We start from the raw sequence: 16,560 nt of genomic DNA on the forward strand, positions 1-16,560 counted from the left end.
CATTGTGTGAAGGGCATCATTGACAAAGCTGAAAGCTCTTCGGCTCGAGGCAAGTGGGGACCGCTTTCAGCATTTTCGGAATGATATTGTGGGATTTAATATGACTTTTTTCCTTTCAATCTTGCCCTCACTTATGTTTGAGCATTCCGCTTTTGTCCTCTAAAACCACTGTTCATGGTCTTTCTCATGCACTCTCTCTGTGCTCGTTAGTTGCGCAAGTCGATCGCAGACGTCAAGGCTCACTTGGGATAGCGCCACCTCGACAGTGGTCACATGACCTCAGTGACGGGCTGCTATTTCTCTTTCAGGCTTCGCCCCTGAGGTGCCATCTTCGTCGATTTGTTCTTCCACTTTCAATTTTTTTTTATATTTTAAAACAAAAGTCCTTTACAAGTTTTTGGCACATAGTGTTTTGCATTTTGTGAAACCCCTAAGGTTCTTTGTGTGTATGCAAAGGTATTTCGCAAAGCTGAATCAAACGCACCGTCGCGTCGCAATGCTTGAAGCTTTGTTGTTCAATCTAAGGATAGAGCAAGGTCAGAGAAGAAATAAATACGAACTTACTAGAGGTGAAGCAAACTTTACTTACTTCCCTTTTTGTTAGGAAAACAAATTGATCATTGTGATTTTAGATGAAATTATTTTGAGAGAATGTTTGCTGAATGATTTTGCTTTTGAGTCTAACAAAACAAAGAAAAATAGTGTCAAAGTTAACATATTTTCTTTGTGATTTTTGCTTTTGGCTCGCTCTAATTTTTAAAACTTTAAAGGAACAATTTTATGAATGATCAATTTCATGCCAAAACTTTTTCCAATGATCACTTTTGTGCCAAAACTTTTTAAAGTAATCATTTAAGTGACTTCAACGAGCCACGCTAGATTTTCGGCAAACTAAGTCACCGTATTCACTTAGATGATCGTTTTTCAAAAGTTGTGACACTTAAAATGATTGTACAAAAAGTTTTAACATAAATGTAGACGCCCTATAAAAATTATGGCACTAATGACGTCCTTTCTGCCGTAGGGAAAAATGAAACTCATTTTGAGGTTATGAATTTTTGGACTTTGAGGTTTTCGTAGGTTCTTACTCGCATGGTTCTAGCCTTGATTTGCAATGTCAAGGGTTTAATTAAGTTTAGCTAAAGGTAGTGCACCGGCCGTGTGTCCTTCGCGTGACAGTATTTGGAGGACGAAAATGTTCAGCTCATACACCACGTGACCTGGAGAAAAATGTTTAGCGAGTGTCGCACACCGCATGCCAAGAGGTCAGACATGGACGACAAGTCGCGATCATGGTGGTCATAAAGGACATCAGCTGACGGCGACGTGGTGTGAGACGTGCGCTCTCATGCATTGTTTTATCGTAGCGATGACTTCATTCCAAGATTTAATATGGAGATTAGTACCCAAGGATAATAAGGGTGCGAATGATAACTATTCCGCTCCAGAAATCAAATTCACTGCTGTAAATTGATTTACGGAGGAAAACTGTTTAGAAACACGACTAATTCTCACTTTAGAAATTGATTTCAGGTAAATCTATTTTGATTTGTTGATTTTTTTTGCACCTAAAAAAATTTAAATTTTACTCAAAGTGGGTGGCCATAGGTATTATAAGCCATTCTGTAAATTTTTGAAATTTTTGATTTTTAAAATTTTTTTTGGGCACCTAAAAAAATTTAAATTTCACTCAAAGTGGGTGGCCACAAGTATTCTAGGCCATTTTGTGAAGTTTTTTATTTTTTTTATTTTTTTGGGCACCTCAAAAAATTTAAATTTTACTCAAAGTGGCTGGCTACAGGTATTTTAAGCCATTCTGTGAAGTTTTAAAATTTTTTATTTTTTTGGGCACCTCAAAAATTTAAATTTCACTCAAAGTGGGTGGCGCAGGTATTTTAAGCCATTTTGTGAAGTTTTGAAAAATTTTATTTTTTATTATTTTTCTTTTTTTTTGCACCTCAAAAAATTTAAATTTCACTCAAAGTAGATGGCCGCAGGTATTTTAAGTCATTTTGTGAAGTTTTGAAATTTTTGATTATTTTTGGGCACCTCAAAAAAATTAAATTTCACTCAAAGTGGGTGGCCACATGTGTTTTAAGCTATTCTGTAAAGTTTTGAAATTTTTGATTTTTTTTTAAAATTCACCAAATTTCATATTTTCCCGAAATCTGACTTTTTTTTTATTTTCTGGAAATTTTTATGAATTTTTCTAGAATTTTTCAATTTTTATGCATTTTTTGAAAAAAAAATTTTGTGAGAAAATAGGGAGAATGCATTCCGGAATCAAGAAGCTACAAAAAGTAGCTTCTCTTTTTCTTGCCAAAAACTCATTCCGGAATAAAAAATGCATTCTGGAATCAAGTATTTTTAACAAACGCATTTTTATTCCAGAATGCAAAAATCGCTCGAGAATGCATTCCGGAAATTTTTTAACAAACGCCATTCTATTCCGGAATTCATTCTGGAATAGAATTTTTATTCCGGAATGCATTCCATGCGCACCCTAATATGCTGTCTGGGAATGAAGCACTCAACTCAATGCATCAGAATCGCTTGCACTTGGAGTGAGCATTTATCACCCTCTTTTTGGCCTTTTAGCGTGTCTTTACTTATTATAGCAATCCAAACAGGTGATTTTGATATTATACATGAATCATGTTGGGCTGGTGGGGCGTGCCAAACAAAGTGTTAAGTTCACAATCATCAGAGCGAAGTTCATGGGATTCGAAATCTCGAGAAGTGGCTGAAAAAATAACCTTTAACTCTAGGCCTATATTTCAATCTTCTCAATTAAAGCAGATTATAATCATGCTAGCACAAATGCCAGAATCTGATTTTGTCGCTTTACTCCATCCTTGGGCCAATGGAGAGAATTGCTTGACAGTTGCGCATCCAAAAGTGATGCTGTGAGTGGTGTGATGTGGGTGTTTCGGAAAGAGTACTGCCTTTTCATTCCTGTAATGCTATGCAGGGTAAATGAGTGCTTTAGTATTTGATTCCTATATCAAGCTATTGGTTATAAAGAGTGGCCATTTTGAGGATGTTGCAGAGGTAAATTCAAGGCTAATGCTCTGCGCTCTCCCTTTATAATCCTAAGATCAACCGCTCTTTGAGAGGGTGCCCGATCGTTTGCGCCTTTTGGTGCCGACATCGAGTTCAACCATGGGATTTTCGCTGGTCCCCCAAAACACTCGAGAACTGTGGAAGGAGTGGGGGCTGCGGTTGCTCGTCGTCCTCAGCTTGTTCCTCCAATTGACCCTTGTGACTCAGGGCTACCGGAGGAAATCCATCTACAGGTACTGGATCCGAATTGTGGTCTGGACGACGTACCTATCGGCCGACTCCATCGCAACCCTCACGCTCGGCGTCCTCTCGAACCGCCTGGCCAACATCAAGGAAAAGCAGGGGACGATCGATCCGAAGAGCCAGATCACTGCTTTCTGGGCGCCGTTCCTTCTCGTCCACTTGGGTGGGCCTGACACGATCACCGCGTATGCCCTGGAGGACAATGAGCTATGGTCGAGGCAGGTGGCGCGGCTTTGCGTCCAGGTAGGACTAGTTTGTTACATCTACTTCATGGCCTTGTCAGGGTCTACGCTGTCGATATTAGCAGCTGGCATGATCCTGATGGGGTACATCAAATATGTGGAGAGGGCATTGTGTTTTTACTTGGCAAGCGAAGGTCGACTTCGAGATTCGATGCTTTCGCTTCCCGATTTTGGTCCCATATACCCCAGGATAATGGAGCAGTACGCTCTGAAGAAAGAGGAGGGTTACCGAGTCAGCATTGCCGAGGTCACGGAGGTTCCGGCTCCAGAGGACCTCTCAGTCTCAGTGAACAGCGGTCGAGCCGGCGACGAAGAGAAAGCCACAACTCTGGTCAAAGCCTACGAGTTGTTCAAGATCTTCAAGCTTCTCTTCGTGGGCCTTATCCTCAACTCTGGCGACCTGGCGGCCAGTAAGCGCATGTTCAAGAACCGTGGTGCCATGGACTCGGTGACTGCTTTTAGGATCGTAGAGATTGAGCTCGGGTTCATGTACGATCTGCTCTACACCAAGGCACTGTTGCTGAACCGTGCTTGGGGCATCATTCGTTGGGTCATTAATCTCTCGGTGCCGTGCGCCGTGTTAGTATTCTTCTCCTTACAGGATAGGAAGGATTACCCCAAAGTCGACATCTATATCACCTTCTTGCTGATATGCGTGGCTATACTTTTAGAGATTTACTCGGTTCTTCTCGCATTTTCATCCGATTGGGTTGACCACTGGCGGCTTCAGAGACCTGGCGGATCCACAATATCATCTGCCGTGGCTTTTCTCCAGATCTGTCCGAACCCAAGGTGGTCGAATTCCATGGCCCAGTTCGGCCTCTTGGGATTGTCTATCAGGAGAAGAAACAAGATCTTCAGCAAGTATCCGAAGCTTGCCAAGTTAGATGAGAAGTTGGAGAAGAACTTCTGCGTCCGTTACAAAGAGTTCAAGAGCAATATCAAAGAATGGACCTTCCATCACATGAGGGATACGGTCGATTATCTGGAAGAAAAAAACGACAGAATGAAGAGCGTGTTGACGAGTCTTAAGCTGGAGGCTAGCGACGTACTGACAAGGTCAAACAACAATCACCTGGACTGGAGTGTGAATGAAATGGAGTTCGAACAGAGCATCCTCATCTGGCACATCGCCACCGAGCTCTGCCACTACAAGGACCGCGACAAGATGCAGGTAGAAAGCGCGGAACACATCACGGACTACAAGATGAGTAAGTTGGTCTCTCGGTACATGCTCTATCTTTTAGTACTCCATCCTTCCATGTTGCCAACAGGGATAGCGGTGCTCCGATACGAAGATACTTCCATCGACGCTCAGAAATTCTTCGACGACAAGCTAGCGGTGTTGTCAAAGAAAGAAACCAGGATCAACCCATCGGTTGTCAAGACGTGGGTGCAGAATTTATTCAAGAAAGAGAAACATGGCCACACCCGTGTTCAAAGCTGCAAAAAGGCGCACAAGTCAGCAGAGTCGCGCGATCTATGCGAAGTCTGCCATCTTCTGCTCCAAGTGGGAACTCAGCTGCCCGCCAAGAAAATGCGCAGTGCCAAAAGCAGGTCGGTGCTGTTTGATGCGTGCTATCTCGCATCCCAGTTGAATAAAATCGAGCAGGAAGACATCGGTAGGAAATGGAACTTGATCGGCAAGGTCTGGGCGAAGTTTCTGATATACGCAGCTTGCCAAAGCAAAGGCTTCGAACACTCGGAGAGCCTGAGCATAGGAGGAGAGCTCATCAGCCATGTCTGGCTTCTAATGGCGCATCTCGGCGTAGCGGAGCTGGTGCAAACTTCCGAAGCACAGTGCATTACCAAACTGATCCTGAACTAGTGCTTTCAGGTGGAATGCGACTTTTGCTTAACCTACTGTTACTTGAGTAAGATGAATAAGTGAAGCTCATCGTCTTGAGATGGTGAGGGAGTCATTTCAGATATATGTTGTACTTGAGGACTCAGGAAATAATGAAACTGTGTATCAGTCGTTCTTCTTCACGGAAGATTCGAGTACCTCAAAGTCGGTCGTAACTTTCGCCATATCTTTGATTCGTAGCTTTCAATTAATAAAAAAAAAAGTAACTCTTAACCTACCATAAATTAGTAGCTAGGTTTTTATTTTTGGTCGAATAGTAGCTAGGTTATCTACAACGTTAATAACATTTTACTTAGAAAAATCCAATTCGGGGCCGGTTTTGCCTATTTATCACTTCTAGTTATGACTTTTTCTAAAAAAAATTTAAAAACAAAAAAATTAGTTGAAGGTCCAAAAACTAAGGAAAAACTCGTTGTATGTGGTTTTACGCGGCAATATTTGAATACTTTGGAAAGTTTCAAGTGTTTTGTAATGTATAAAAGTCAAAATATGAGCGCCGCGAAATTCATGGAAAATTAAAAAGTGACTCTTTATTCCTAAAAGTGGTTCGTAAATATCACATGCAAATTTTAGATGGTTCGATTTTCTTTGTTTTGTTTTTATCTGTGCAATATTATGCAGCAACTTCTCCATCTATACTTATATTATTAAAGGTAAGTGTATTGTAAGTTTTAAAACTTATAATGAAAGTACATTTGAAATTCTAAAACTTTAAAAAATGCAATTAAATTCTAAAATCTGTCACAATGTGCAATTGAGTCCTAAAATTTTTAAAAATGCAATAAAATCCTAAAATTTGTCAGATTGATCTAATTAAGTCCTCAAGTCAATTGTACTTGTTGAAAGTCTTAGACTCGAATTGAACTTTTTGAAAGTTTTGAGGCTCGATTTCATTTTTATGATAACTTTTATGACTTGGTTGCACTTTTTGAAGTTTTAGGACTTAATTGCATTTAGTGCACTTATCCCTTTTTTAAAATAAGGGTTAATATCACTAAAAACTCCAAACTGATATGCATATGATAAATTTACTCAAAACTAATTTTTTGATTACCAAAATCCCAAACTGGTATACCTGTAATAAATTTACAGATAGCACCACCGGTACTAGATTGACTATATCTGTTAAGGTTTTATATTACTCCTGCTAACACAAGTACTAATTCTTCCTCTACTTTCACATATTAAAGCAGTAGACACAGGTTTATCGAATTCTCTTTATGGATGTTCTCACTTAGAAATAAATCACAAACTCCATCAAACGTCAAACTTGTTAATACAGAAATATTAGTATTCCAATTATTGGGCAATGAGCTTTTAAGATTTGGTATCTAAGTGAAAGTTAATTTTTTATGAGATATAAAAAAGTTTGAGTTAGAATTTTCACTCAAGGTAAAATTGGTGTTTTTTTTTGGAATTATGCCCGAATATTGAGATTGAAAGATATATTGCCTTGCTTTATAATATAAAGATTTTGATCACCCAAAAAAAATTGCTAGTTAAGTTTAGAAATGTTGGTCCTAACTGCTTCGTCTAGGGCCTTGGATTCTTGATTTGTGGCTACAATATAACCTCACCAAATTAAGGGTAGTTTCCTATCAACAGGGGCCGTCTGTGCCTGTCCACTAATGTGGCGGGCTGCCATACTACGAACTTTATTTTAACGTGCCCGCACGCCTTACCCTTCTTAATTCCTCATGTATTTTTATTTTGGAATTCCCTCTATATGAAGCAGTTCAAGATCTTATTTAGATGAAAAAAAAAGGAAGCGTGAAAATGGCTTAGAATATAAAAACAAGAAAAAAAAAAGAAAATATGGAAAAACGAGCAGATCCATAACCCGATCCGATCATTCCTCCGTCGTCCTTGCGGACGCTCCGCTCCCGCTGCACGACACCGACGCCATGGAAGAGCTCCCGCCGCCGCTCTCCGATACCCGCTCGATTCGTCGCTCGAGAAGCGTCCCTCTCTCTCCACCCAGTTTCTTGACCCTCGTCGCCGTCGCCGCCGTCGTCCTAGCCTCGTTCTTCGGCAGCGCCCAGGGCATCAGGTTCCCGAATCGGATCCCCGACCCGGCCGCCGGCTCGCCGACCCGACCCACGAGGACCGCCGTCTTCGCCCTCGGAAGCTTCTGGCGGTCCGAGGCCGTCTTCGGCTGCCTCGGCGGCGTCGTCCGGACCGCCGTCGGTTACGCCGGCGGTTCCAAGCCCAACCCCGAGTACCGGAGCTTGCGCGATCACGCCGAGTGCGTTCAGGTAGTTTTCGTCGCGAATTTTGATTCGGTTTTATGGTATGGAGCTGTTGCGAGAAGATTCCGTGCAATTGCAAATTGAATAGGAGACGGAGAACGTTGGGATTGTACAGATCAGAAGCTGATAGTGCTATCGATGAGTACATAGTTTCAACGATTGGAAATGCTTAGCTATCATTTGTCAACTAGTTTGGATGCCATCGTTCTTGTTTCCTTCAGTTTCAGAATCCTGCCCTTCACATTGTTGTTTCCTTGCACCTCCATTAGTGTGGCTGTTAGAATTTCTTCCTGATAATTGAGGACACCATTCGCTAGAGTCGTTCGGGTATTGAGCATCAGATGCCATTGCCAGTCGGTATTTTCAGCTTTATTTTGACGAAACATCAGAGTTTCGACTCTGTGAAAACGGTGAAATACTGCATGTTGGTCGCTTGTGATCAGTTGAATGAGTTCTGCATGTTTATGGAACAAGGGTATTCTTGCCAGTCTCTTAGTGTCTGGTTGATGAAGAGATTGACATAGGACCGAGAAAGAGGTAAAAGAGAATGTTTGATCCTGTAAGTTTGCATTTTCGTCATTTGTGATTTGCTGATGAGGTGAAAGGTGCTGGATTATTCTTTCGCTTTTTTCTGAGGATCAGTCTGACTTATGCATGTCAATCATTTGGATCCATACATCTTGGGGCCACTAATGTTTCTTTAACGGAGGTCAGGGGGCTTGTCAAAATTACTTGTGCGAATGCCAGGTGTATATCAAAGTCCGTCACCAGTCGTCCCTAAACGATGAGAATTTTGTTGGAGACAGAGGGCATATGAGAGAGGTTAGGATTTGAGCAAGCAGAAGCAGATTTCGGATGTGAACCCTGTTTAGCATGAAGGGGCAAATCAGGATTCAAACTGAGACTCTATCGAATAAAAGCATTGTTTTCACTCTCCCCTTTCTTTTCCGTCCTGTCGCATTTCTTATTCTTTGGGGGAGCGGGAAGGAGGAGGTTAGAGAAAGTTTCATCTATAAATCCTCTCTTTTGAGCAAGAAAGTTTCTAAACTTCAGTATCCATGGTTTTTGGTTCTTGTGAACATTACTATTAAGTATTCCTTATCGGAACTTCGTCTTTTGATTACATGAAAATTGCTAGTCGGTAGCGATATTTACTCGTGCTTTGTTTGTTTTTGTGAATGCTGCTCCGCAGGTGGAATATGATCCTAGATTGATTAGTTACAGGCAACTTTTGGATGTCTTTTGGTCTAGTCATGATTCAAGGCAGGTTCTTGGGCAAGGTCCAGATGTTGGTAACCAATACAGGTGGCAGCAATTATTTGCTTTGGCAGTTTTCCCGTTTATCAGAATTAGGATATGTCGTCTGTTGCTTTGTGTCTACCTAACATTTATGGATGGGCTTCTTGTGTTGTCAGGTCAATTATCTTCATAAATGGAACTGAAGAGTCCAGGCTAGCAGCCCTCAGCAAAGAAAGAGAGCAAACCAAGTCCAAGAGCAGTGTTGTCACTACTCAAATTCAACATCTTGAAACATTTTATCCTGCGGAGCCTGAACATCAGGTTAAGTATTTTGGAACCGCTTCATCATTACTTGAAAGTGTACATATCAGAAAATCGAATCCTCCACAGTCATGTTAACTGAAGAGGTCAGAACATTTTTTGGCTGATTATCAAGTTGATGTGTCTGAAGACGTATTTCTTTATTTGCACCTGTCTATATCTGTTATTACATTGAAAATTGGGTCCACCCTAACCTTCCTCGGTTCCGCTGCAATGTGTTATGGCACTTCTAGTTCTTTAGTTTGGTTTCCCCTTGCAATCCCAATGGATATATTGCGGACATATCTGAAATCTTCAGCTCTGTCACTTGAGAGATGCATGCACCCCGTATGAATTCTCAAATGTACCATCTGGGACTTTCGTTGATTACAAGGAACTGGAAATGATCTCTTCTCCCCAGCATTTCTGATGAGAATTCCCATACCATGAAATGTGCAGAAGTTCGAGCTCAAGCGGAATCCCCTCCTCCTCCAGCTGATGGGAAACCTGCCTGAAGAGGAACTTCAGAGATCCCGTTTGGCTGCAAAAATGAACAGTTTTGCAGCTGAGCTTTGCCCACCTCACATTCAGAAGCAGATTGACGTGAAGATCGGCGATATCATCAGAAAAAGTTGGCCTCTCTTAAGAAATGTGTAGTTCCTAGATTAAACAATATAACAATTGTTTCGGATGACAACAATTCATCAGTCCATTCCGCGCTAGGAGCTGTAAATCCAACTTTTCGAGAGGAAATCAGATAATATTTGATGAAATGAAACTGTAACTGTCCTGTAGATGTCACCATCTTTTTGTACCTGCAGTATGTTCGTCGGATCCCATGTAGTTTTTCTGTGGCACTTCTGGCAAAGACAATCGTCCTGCTAATCATGCTCTGTATTACTGAGCTTTGCTTGTATTATATCTTGCTTTATGACGTGAATTAACTTCTCTTTACTTCCCATGTCTTGAAACTAAAGCTGGTTTATTATAGAAAGTTTGAAATATACGTTGAGAAAAGTAAAATGGAAAATTTTAAAAACTAAAATCACCAAATAATTAAGGGTGGTGCTTTTTCCACTCTTCTCTTGCTCTCATACTCCCTTTTACGGTGTATTGATCGTGTTACCCTCACGAAGAGTTAAAAGTGGGGTTCATTGGGGAATTTTTCATTTGTTTCTATTTTTTCTTCCACTTTCTTTTTTCTTTTTGATGGTTTTGTTGATTAGGGAACCCACGGATTTGAAGTTCTCCCGCAATGGTTCCTTGATGACAATGTCGAGCTATTTATCCTCTTGAATGGCGAATTGTAGATGCATCGGGATTATCCTCTTCGCGTTCAGGTCTTGCTCGCATTGCCCGTGAGCTCAATCACCTTGATCGTTTTGTTTCCATGCTCAGAAATCATCGTGAGAATCAAAGCATGTTCAGAGAGAATTACAAGTCCTTTCTGCGCTGGTAAAGCTTGGAGTGATCATGATTAGAGTGCTTAATCCTCATCCTGCTATGGAAGTTCAATACCAAGGCTAAGCTCTATAAGGAAGTCTCGCTCTCCTACCTATTTCTCACTAATAATCTGAACTACATGGCGGAAAAGTTTGAGATTGACGAACCTTAAATATGCGAGGCATGCAAAAAAGGCGAGGCAATATGTGGCGAGCTATGCGGCTGCGGTGTAGAGCAAGGTCCTCTTGTCGTTGCCGGAGGCGGCGCCCGAGGGACGATCGACAGAGGTGGTAAGGGCGTGTCTCCAAAGTTCTATGCGGCATTTGAGGAGGAGCATCGGAAACAGATGTCGTGGACCGTGCTAGACAAGAAGCTCACGAGGGAGGAGATCAAGCTGTCCCTTGTGAGGGGTGATGGCAAGGTAGAGAGGAAGCTCATGAGGTTCTAAAACACCGCAAAGTCGTTGATGTGCATGGAGGTCTCGGAGGAGGAAGATGAAGACACACAATGGGCCTCACATTCAACTCCGTGAGATACAACATTCTAAGGTGGAAAAAGTGAGGGGTAATATTATTATTATAATGTGAAATAGAGTGTTTGAGCCAAATGAGGAGTAGAAAAAGCGCTACCCATAATCAATATTATTATAGTTCACTTACGTACATTAAAAAAAATAATCCGTCAACACTTTCCATTAGCCAAACCGATGGAGTTAATGAAAAATTTGATTACACAAATTCAACAAATTTTAGGACTTTATTGCACTTTTTAGAGATTTTAGGACTCAAATGTAGGTGTACTTATCTCTATAAGTAAATATCTATAGAATTGCCAAAGTGAATTCATCTGGGTTCTAATTTGCATTGGGCTAAATTTCACAAGATTGTATACCATTACCTTGGATTTTCTTCCTTTTATCTTGTCATTTACATATTGTATAATAGATAACGTATAGTATGAGGGGGTAGAGGCTTGGTTTGCTTGTGTTATGACGTATAAATGGATATTTTTTCGTCTCACACCTATAACCTTCAGAGAGAGAGAGAGGGAGAAAATGTTGGACGGAGAAAAAGCGTATGCATATCGTTGGTCACAACAAATACTGTTTTCCTACCTCCACTAGTCATTTCAAAAAAATTGGATACTGAAGACTAGCCCTCGCGCATGCTCTATGCGCATGTACGATTACTTTCAAGTCCTTTGAGAGTGAATAGATGATGGATAAACATATTGCCTCGCGAAGGATTATGTAGGATAAATCGATCGATGAAGGAAGACGTGACATTCTCTTGTTAGAAATAAAGAGATAAATAGATGCCATATATGCAGCTAACCTCTCGGGGAAATGAATATGAACAGTCAATTAAGTAAATGGCAAAGGGTTGGGATTTGGGACCAACCATTGCCTTGCTTGATTTCATTTGACAAGACTCAGGCAATAAATAAAAACAACTAAATAAGTGGATATTTTGCATTATGAAAGTTTGATGTGTGCATCCACTTATCATAGACAAAGCAAAGAGATGAACCTGCGGATGATGGAAGAAGAGCAGTGGAGTGGCAGAAGGTGGATAGTTACAATTTTCGGTTTTGGATAATGTTTTTCTGTAGGTGAAAAGCTTAGGTAAAGTGCATTAAGTAAAGTGCACATAGAAATTCAAGACACGCCAAGAAGAGGAGGTCTAGATGGTTTCTCCTTTCTTGGAACCTGACATGGGAGGTCTGGACTAGGAGTGTGTAAAACGGACTACCCGAATTAGGAATTGCCCAAATCTGACCAAACCGGTCGGTTGGGTCGAGTTCCTAGGAGTATCGGTCCAGTTCCCGACTCCTAAAAGAGGAATTGGTGTCCGGGTGGTCTGGTTCCCGATTTTATGGTGGAAACTGGACCGACCTATATCCTAAAGTCACTTGTAGTCCAAAGCAAATAAAGAATATTGCAATTGTCTATATCAACAAGCACCTCATCTCACATGGAAAAGAGTAAAATTTGCAACTTGCAAATGTCAGCATACATTGGTTTGACTGCCTGGACCTTCTTCACTGCTTGGCATTTTTATTTCTCCCAGTTGCCAGGGGATTAATGCTTCTTTGCCTAATTGGCATACCTTTAGAGCATGCTGATATCATGTATGGTTGAGAAATCTCGTCATGTTTGATTGGGGAATTTCTACATTGATCGATTTCATTGGACCGAACCGTACCAACAGCCTGGTTCTGTTCCTGGTTCCCGGTTTTCGGTTCCTAGGTGGAACAGGACCAGATCGGGAACTGATCACCCCTAGTCTAGACGGCCTCACATTCTGCAGGATTAGGCATATATGCAAACCTCATTTGTACACATCCAACCGATAAGGGACTCTGATTTTCATGAATTGGTGTGTGCGAAAATTAGTTGAGAAAGGAATATAAAACCGAGCGTATACTTAAATATTCTTTTCTTTCGCTTTAGATCTTTATTTTACTTGAGGACAAGTTTGGAATGAAGCTTAGTAAAAGTGAGGCGAAGCCTGGCTTCCCTTAATGTATAGAAGATATATTATTCATATATAACTTTTTTATTTGCATTCGGCCAAGAAATTGAACATTTGATCTTCACGCTGCTCCTCTTTGTTAGGAAAAGTTAGGGCATCTAGTAAACTTTTTTGGAGAGTATTGTGTGAAAGCCATCATCGGCAAAGCTCAAAGCTCAAGGTAAGTGGGGACCGCATTCAGCATTTTCGAAATGCTAATGTGAAATTTAAGGGATAATGACACAAATAATCCTGAACTTTGACTCAATGTGCAATTTGATTCATAAACTTTTAATTTGTTCAATGTAGTCCCTGAACTTTAGGCTAATGTTCAGTGTGGTCTCTGAACTTTTAATTTATTCAATGCCATCCCTGAATTTTTGGTACATGTTCAATTTAGTCCCTGAAACTATATGAAAATGTTCAACGTAGTTCTTGAACTTGAATTAATGGAAATGACTGTAAGGGACTACATTGAACAATTTTATATAGTTCATGGACTGAATTGAATATATACCAAAAGTTCAGGGATGATATTGAACCAATAAAAAGTTCAGGGATCACATTGCATATTAGCCTAAAGTTCAAGGACTACATTGAACAAATTAAAAGTTCAGGAACCAAATTGCACATTGAGCCAAAGTTAAGGGACTATTTGTGTCATTTTCCCGAAATTTAATGACTTTTTTTCCTTTTAATCTTGCCCTCACTTATAATTGAGCATTCCACTTTTGCCCTCTAAAAATACTGTTCATGATATTTCTCATGCACTCTCTCTGTGCTCGCTAGTTGCGCTGGTCGCAGAGGTCAAGGCTCACCTGGGGTACCGCGACCTCGACAGCGGTCACCTGTGGTTGCGTGACCTCAGCGACGGGCTGTTGTCTCTCTTTCAGGCTTTGCCTGAGGTGCCATCTTCGTCGATTTGTGCTTCCACTTTCATTTCTTTTATTTATTTTAAAACTAAAGTCCTTTACAAGTTTTTGGCACATATTGTTTTGCATTTTGTGAAACCCCTCTAACCTAAGGTTCTTTGTGTCTATGCAATGGTATTTCGCAAAGATGAATCAAACGCACCGTCGCAATGCTGAATCAAACGCATCGTCGCAATGGTTGAAGCTTTGTTCTTCAATCTAAGAATAGAGCAAGGTCAGAGAAGAAATAAATACGAACTTACTAGAAAACTTTACTTACTTTCCTTTTTGTTAGGAAAACAAATTGATCATTGTGATTTTAGATGAAACTATTTTAAGAGAATGTTTGCCGAATGAATTTGCTTTTGACTCTAACAAAACAAAGAAAAATAGTGTCAAAGTTAACATATTTTCTTTGTGATTTTTGCTTTTGGCTCGCTCTAATTTTTAAAACTTTAAAGCAACAATTTTATGAATGATCAATTTAATGCCAAAACTTTTTTAATGATCACTTTTATGCCAAAACTCTTTAAAGTAACCGTTTAACTGACTTTAATGAGCCGCGCGAGATTTTTGGCAAACTAAGTCACCGTATTCACTTAGATGATCGTTTTTCAAAAGTTGTGACACTTAAAATGATTATTCGAAAAGCCCTATAAAAATTGTGACACTAATGACATCCTTTCTGCTGTAGGGAAAAATGAAACTCATTTTGAGGTTATGAATTTTTGGACTTTCAGGTTTTCGTACACTACAAAAAAACACCGGATTAGCGACGGAATTTGCGACGGAAAACGAGGAAAAATCCGTCGCAAATCGAATTTGCGACGGAAAAAATTCCGTCGCTACTCGGTCGTCGCAAAATTTTGCGACGGAAAATTCACAAGTTCGTCGCAAATTTGCGACGAAAAAAAATTCGTCGCAAAATTCGTCGCAAATTTGCGACGGCACATAGTCCGTCGCAAAATTCGTCGCAAATATTCCGTCGCAAAAATCCGTCGCAATTTCGTCGCAAATTTCGTCGCAAAATTTGCGACGAACGTTTGTCCGTCGCAAAATTCGTCGCAAAAATCCGTCGCAAAATTCGTCGCAAAAATCCGTCGCAAAATTCGTCGCAAATGTCGTCGCAAAATTTGCGACGAACGTTTGTCCGTCGCAAAATTCGTCGCAAAAATCCGTCGCAATTTCGTCGCAAATTTCGTCGCAAAATTTGCGACGCACGTTTGTCCGTCGCAAAATTCGTCGCAAAAATCCGTCGCAATTTCGTCGCAAATTTCGTCGCAAAATTTGCGACGAACGTTTGTCCGTCGCAGAATTCGTCGCAAAAATCCGTTGCAATTTCGTCGCAAAATTTGCGACGAACGTTTGTCCGTCGCAAAATTCGTCGCAATTTTCGTCGTAAAATTTGTCGCCAATTTCGTCAGAAAATTCGTTGCGAATTTCGTCGCAAATTAGTGACAAACTTTAATGATAGCAAAATTCGGCTTAAAATATTCGTCGCTATTTTTATATCATTTCGGCCATAAATTCTTGTCCATATCAATCAAAGGAGACAATGATATATAATTGAAACAGAAAAACGAACAAACCATAAATTCTGACAAACCAGCCACAATGACATATAATTGAAACAAATAACAGAAGGAAAGTTGTAGAGTCTTACATGATACTATTTAATATCCAATCTTACAATACAGTCAAAACATGAACTAAGAGACGGGACAACCATAGAAGACGTAAAAAAATCATACAGAAGAAGACGCGGCTTTGGTACGATGGCAGGACACCAAAAGTAGTCACTTTTGTCGAGACCTGAGGAAATGTCGATACATAAATCAGTCCAGAATATAAAAAAAGCGTTTATGCATGGATGTGGAACTAGGTGTAAAATAACAAAAGGGTTAACAAAAATACGTTTCGGGACGAACATAAATGTTCTTACATATGAATATAAGTGAAATTATGAAAAATCAAGATTATGAAGCAAGCTTACCCCCGATTTTGAGAATTTTAACTAGAAAGACCGGAGATAATCTTCATCATCATCATCATCAGCAGCATTCTCGGCATCAATGTGTTGGTCATCATTGTTCCCATCACCTACTGGATTGGCTGGAGGTACAGGAGGAACGCCATAGCGATTGATGTTAAGGTGTTGCATAACGACTCTCATTTGTTCTTCCAAGTTATATATGCGTTCATCCTTCTTAACAAGTAAATTATTCAGACGATGCACTTCTTGGGTCAATTGCTCGTCTGGTCGTGACCTCCTTCGACCAGTCCCAGTGGATGATGAACTTCCAGGATTATTCGGCATGTACATCCTTGATAATGATCCCATCCCAAATATTTTCCCTTTTCTCGCCCCACCCGTTGCCTCCATCCATAATGCCATATTATCAACTGGTGGCCGGGACTCAGGACAATCATCACTACCACTAGCACTGCTCATTAAAAGTTCATCATATTTTTCCTACATTAACAATGTAG

The 16,560-nt window shown here is 40.5% G+C and overlaps 1 protein-coding gene across 1 annotated transcript; it reads left to right on the plus strand.

The window, feature by feature from the left end:
* Nucleotides 1-7,222: 7,222 nt before the first annotated feature.
* On the plus strand, nt 7,223-10,122 carry LOC115693093 (peptide methionine sulfoxide reductase A5). Its single transcript, XM_030620065.2, has 4 exons — nt 7,223-7,670; nt 8,857-8,969; nt 9,080-9,224; nt 9,663-10,122. Exons 1-4 carry the CDS (start codon nt 7,320-7,322, stop codon nt 9,858-9,860), a joined length of 807 nt encoding a protein of 268 aa, XP_030475925.2. The 5' UTR covers nt 7,223-7,319; the 3' UTR covers nt 9,861-10,122.
* The last annotated feature ends 6,438 nt before the right edge of the window (nt 10,123-16,560 follow it).

This window comes from Syzygium oleosum, unplaced genomic scaffold (genome assembly GCF_021117445.2).
Source record: "Syzygium oleosum isolate NSW1041296 unplaced genomic scaffold, Sole_v2.1 Sole_v2.20, whole genome shotgun sequence".
Classification (NCBI taxonomy): domain Eukaryota; kingdom Viridiplantae; phylum Streptophyta; class Magnoliopsida; order Myrtales; family Myrtaceae; genus Syzygium; species Syzygium oleosum.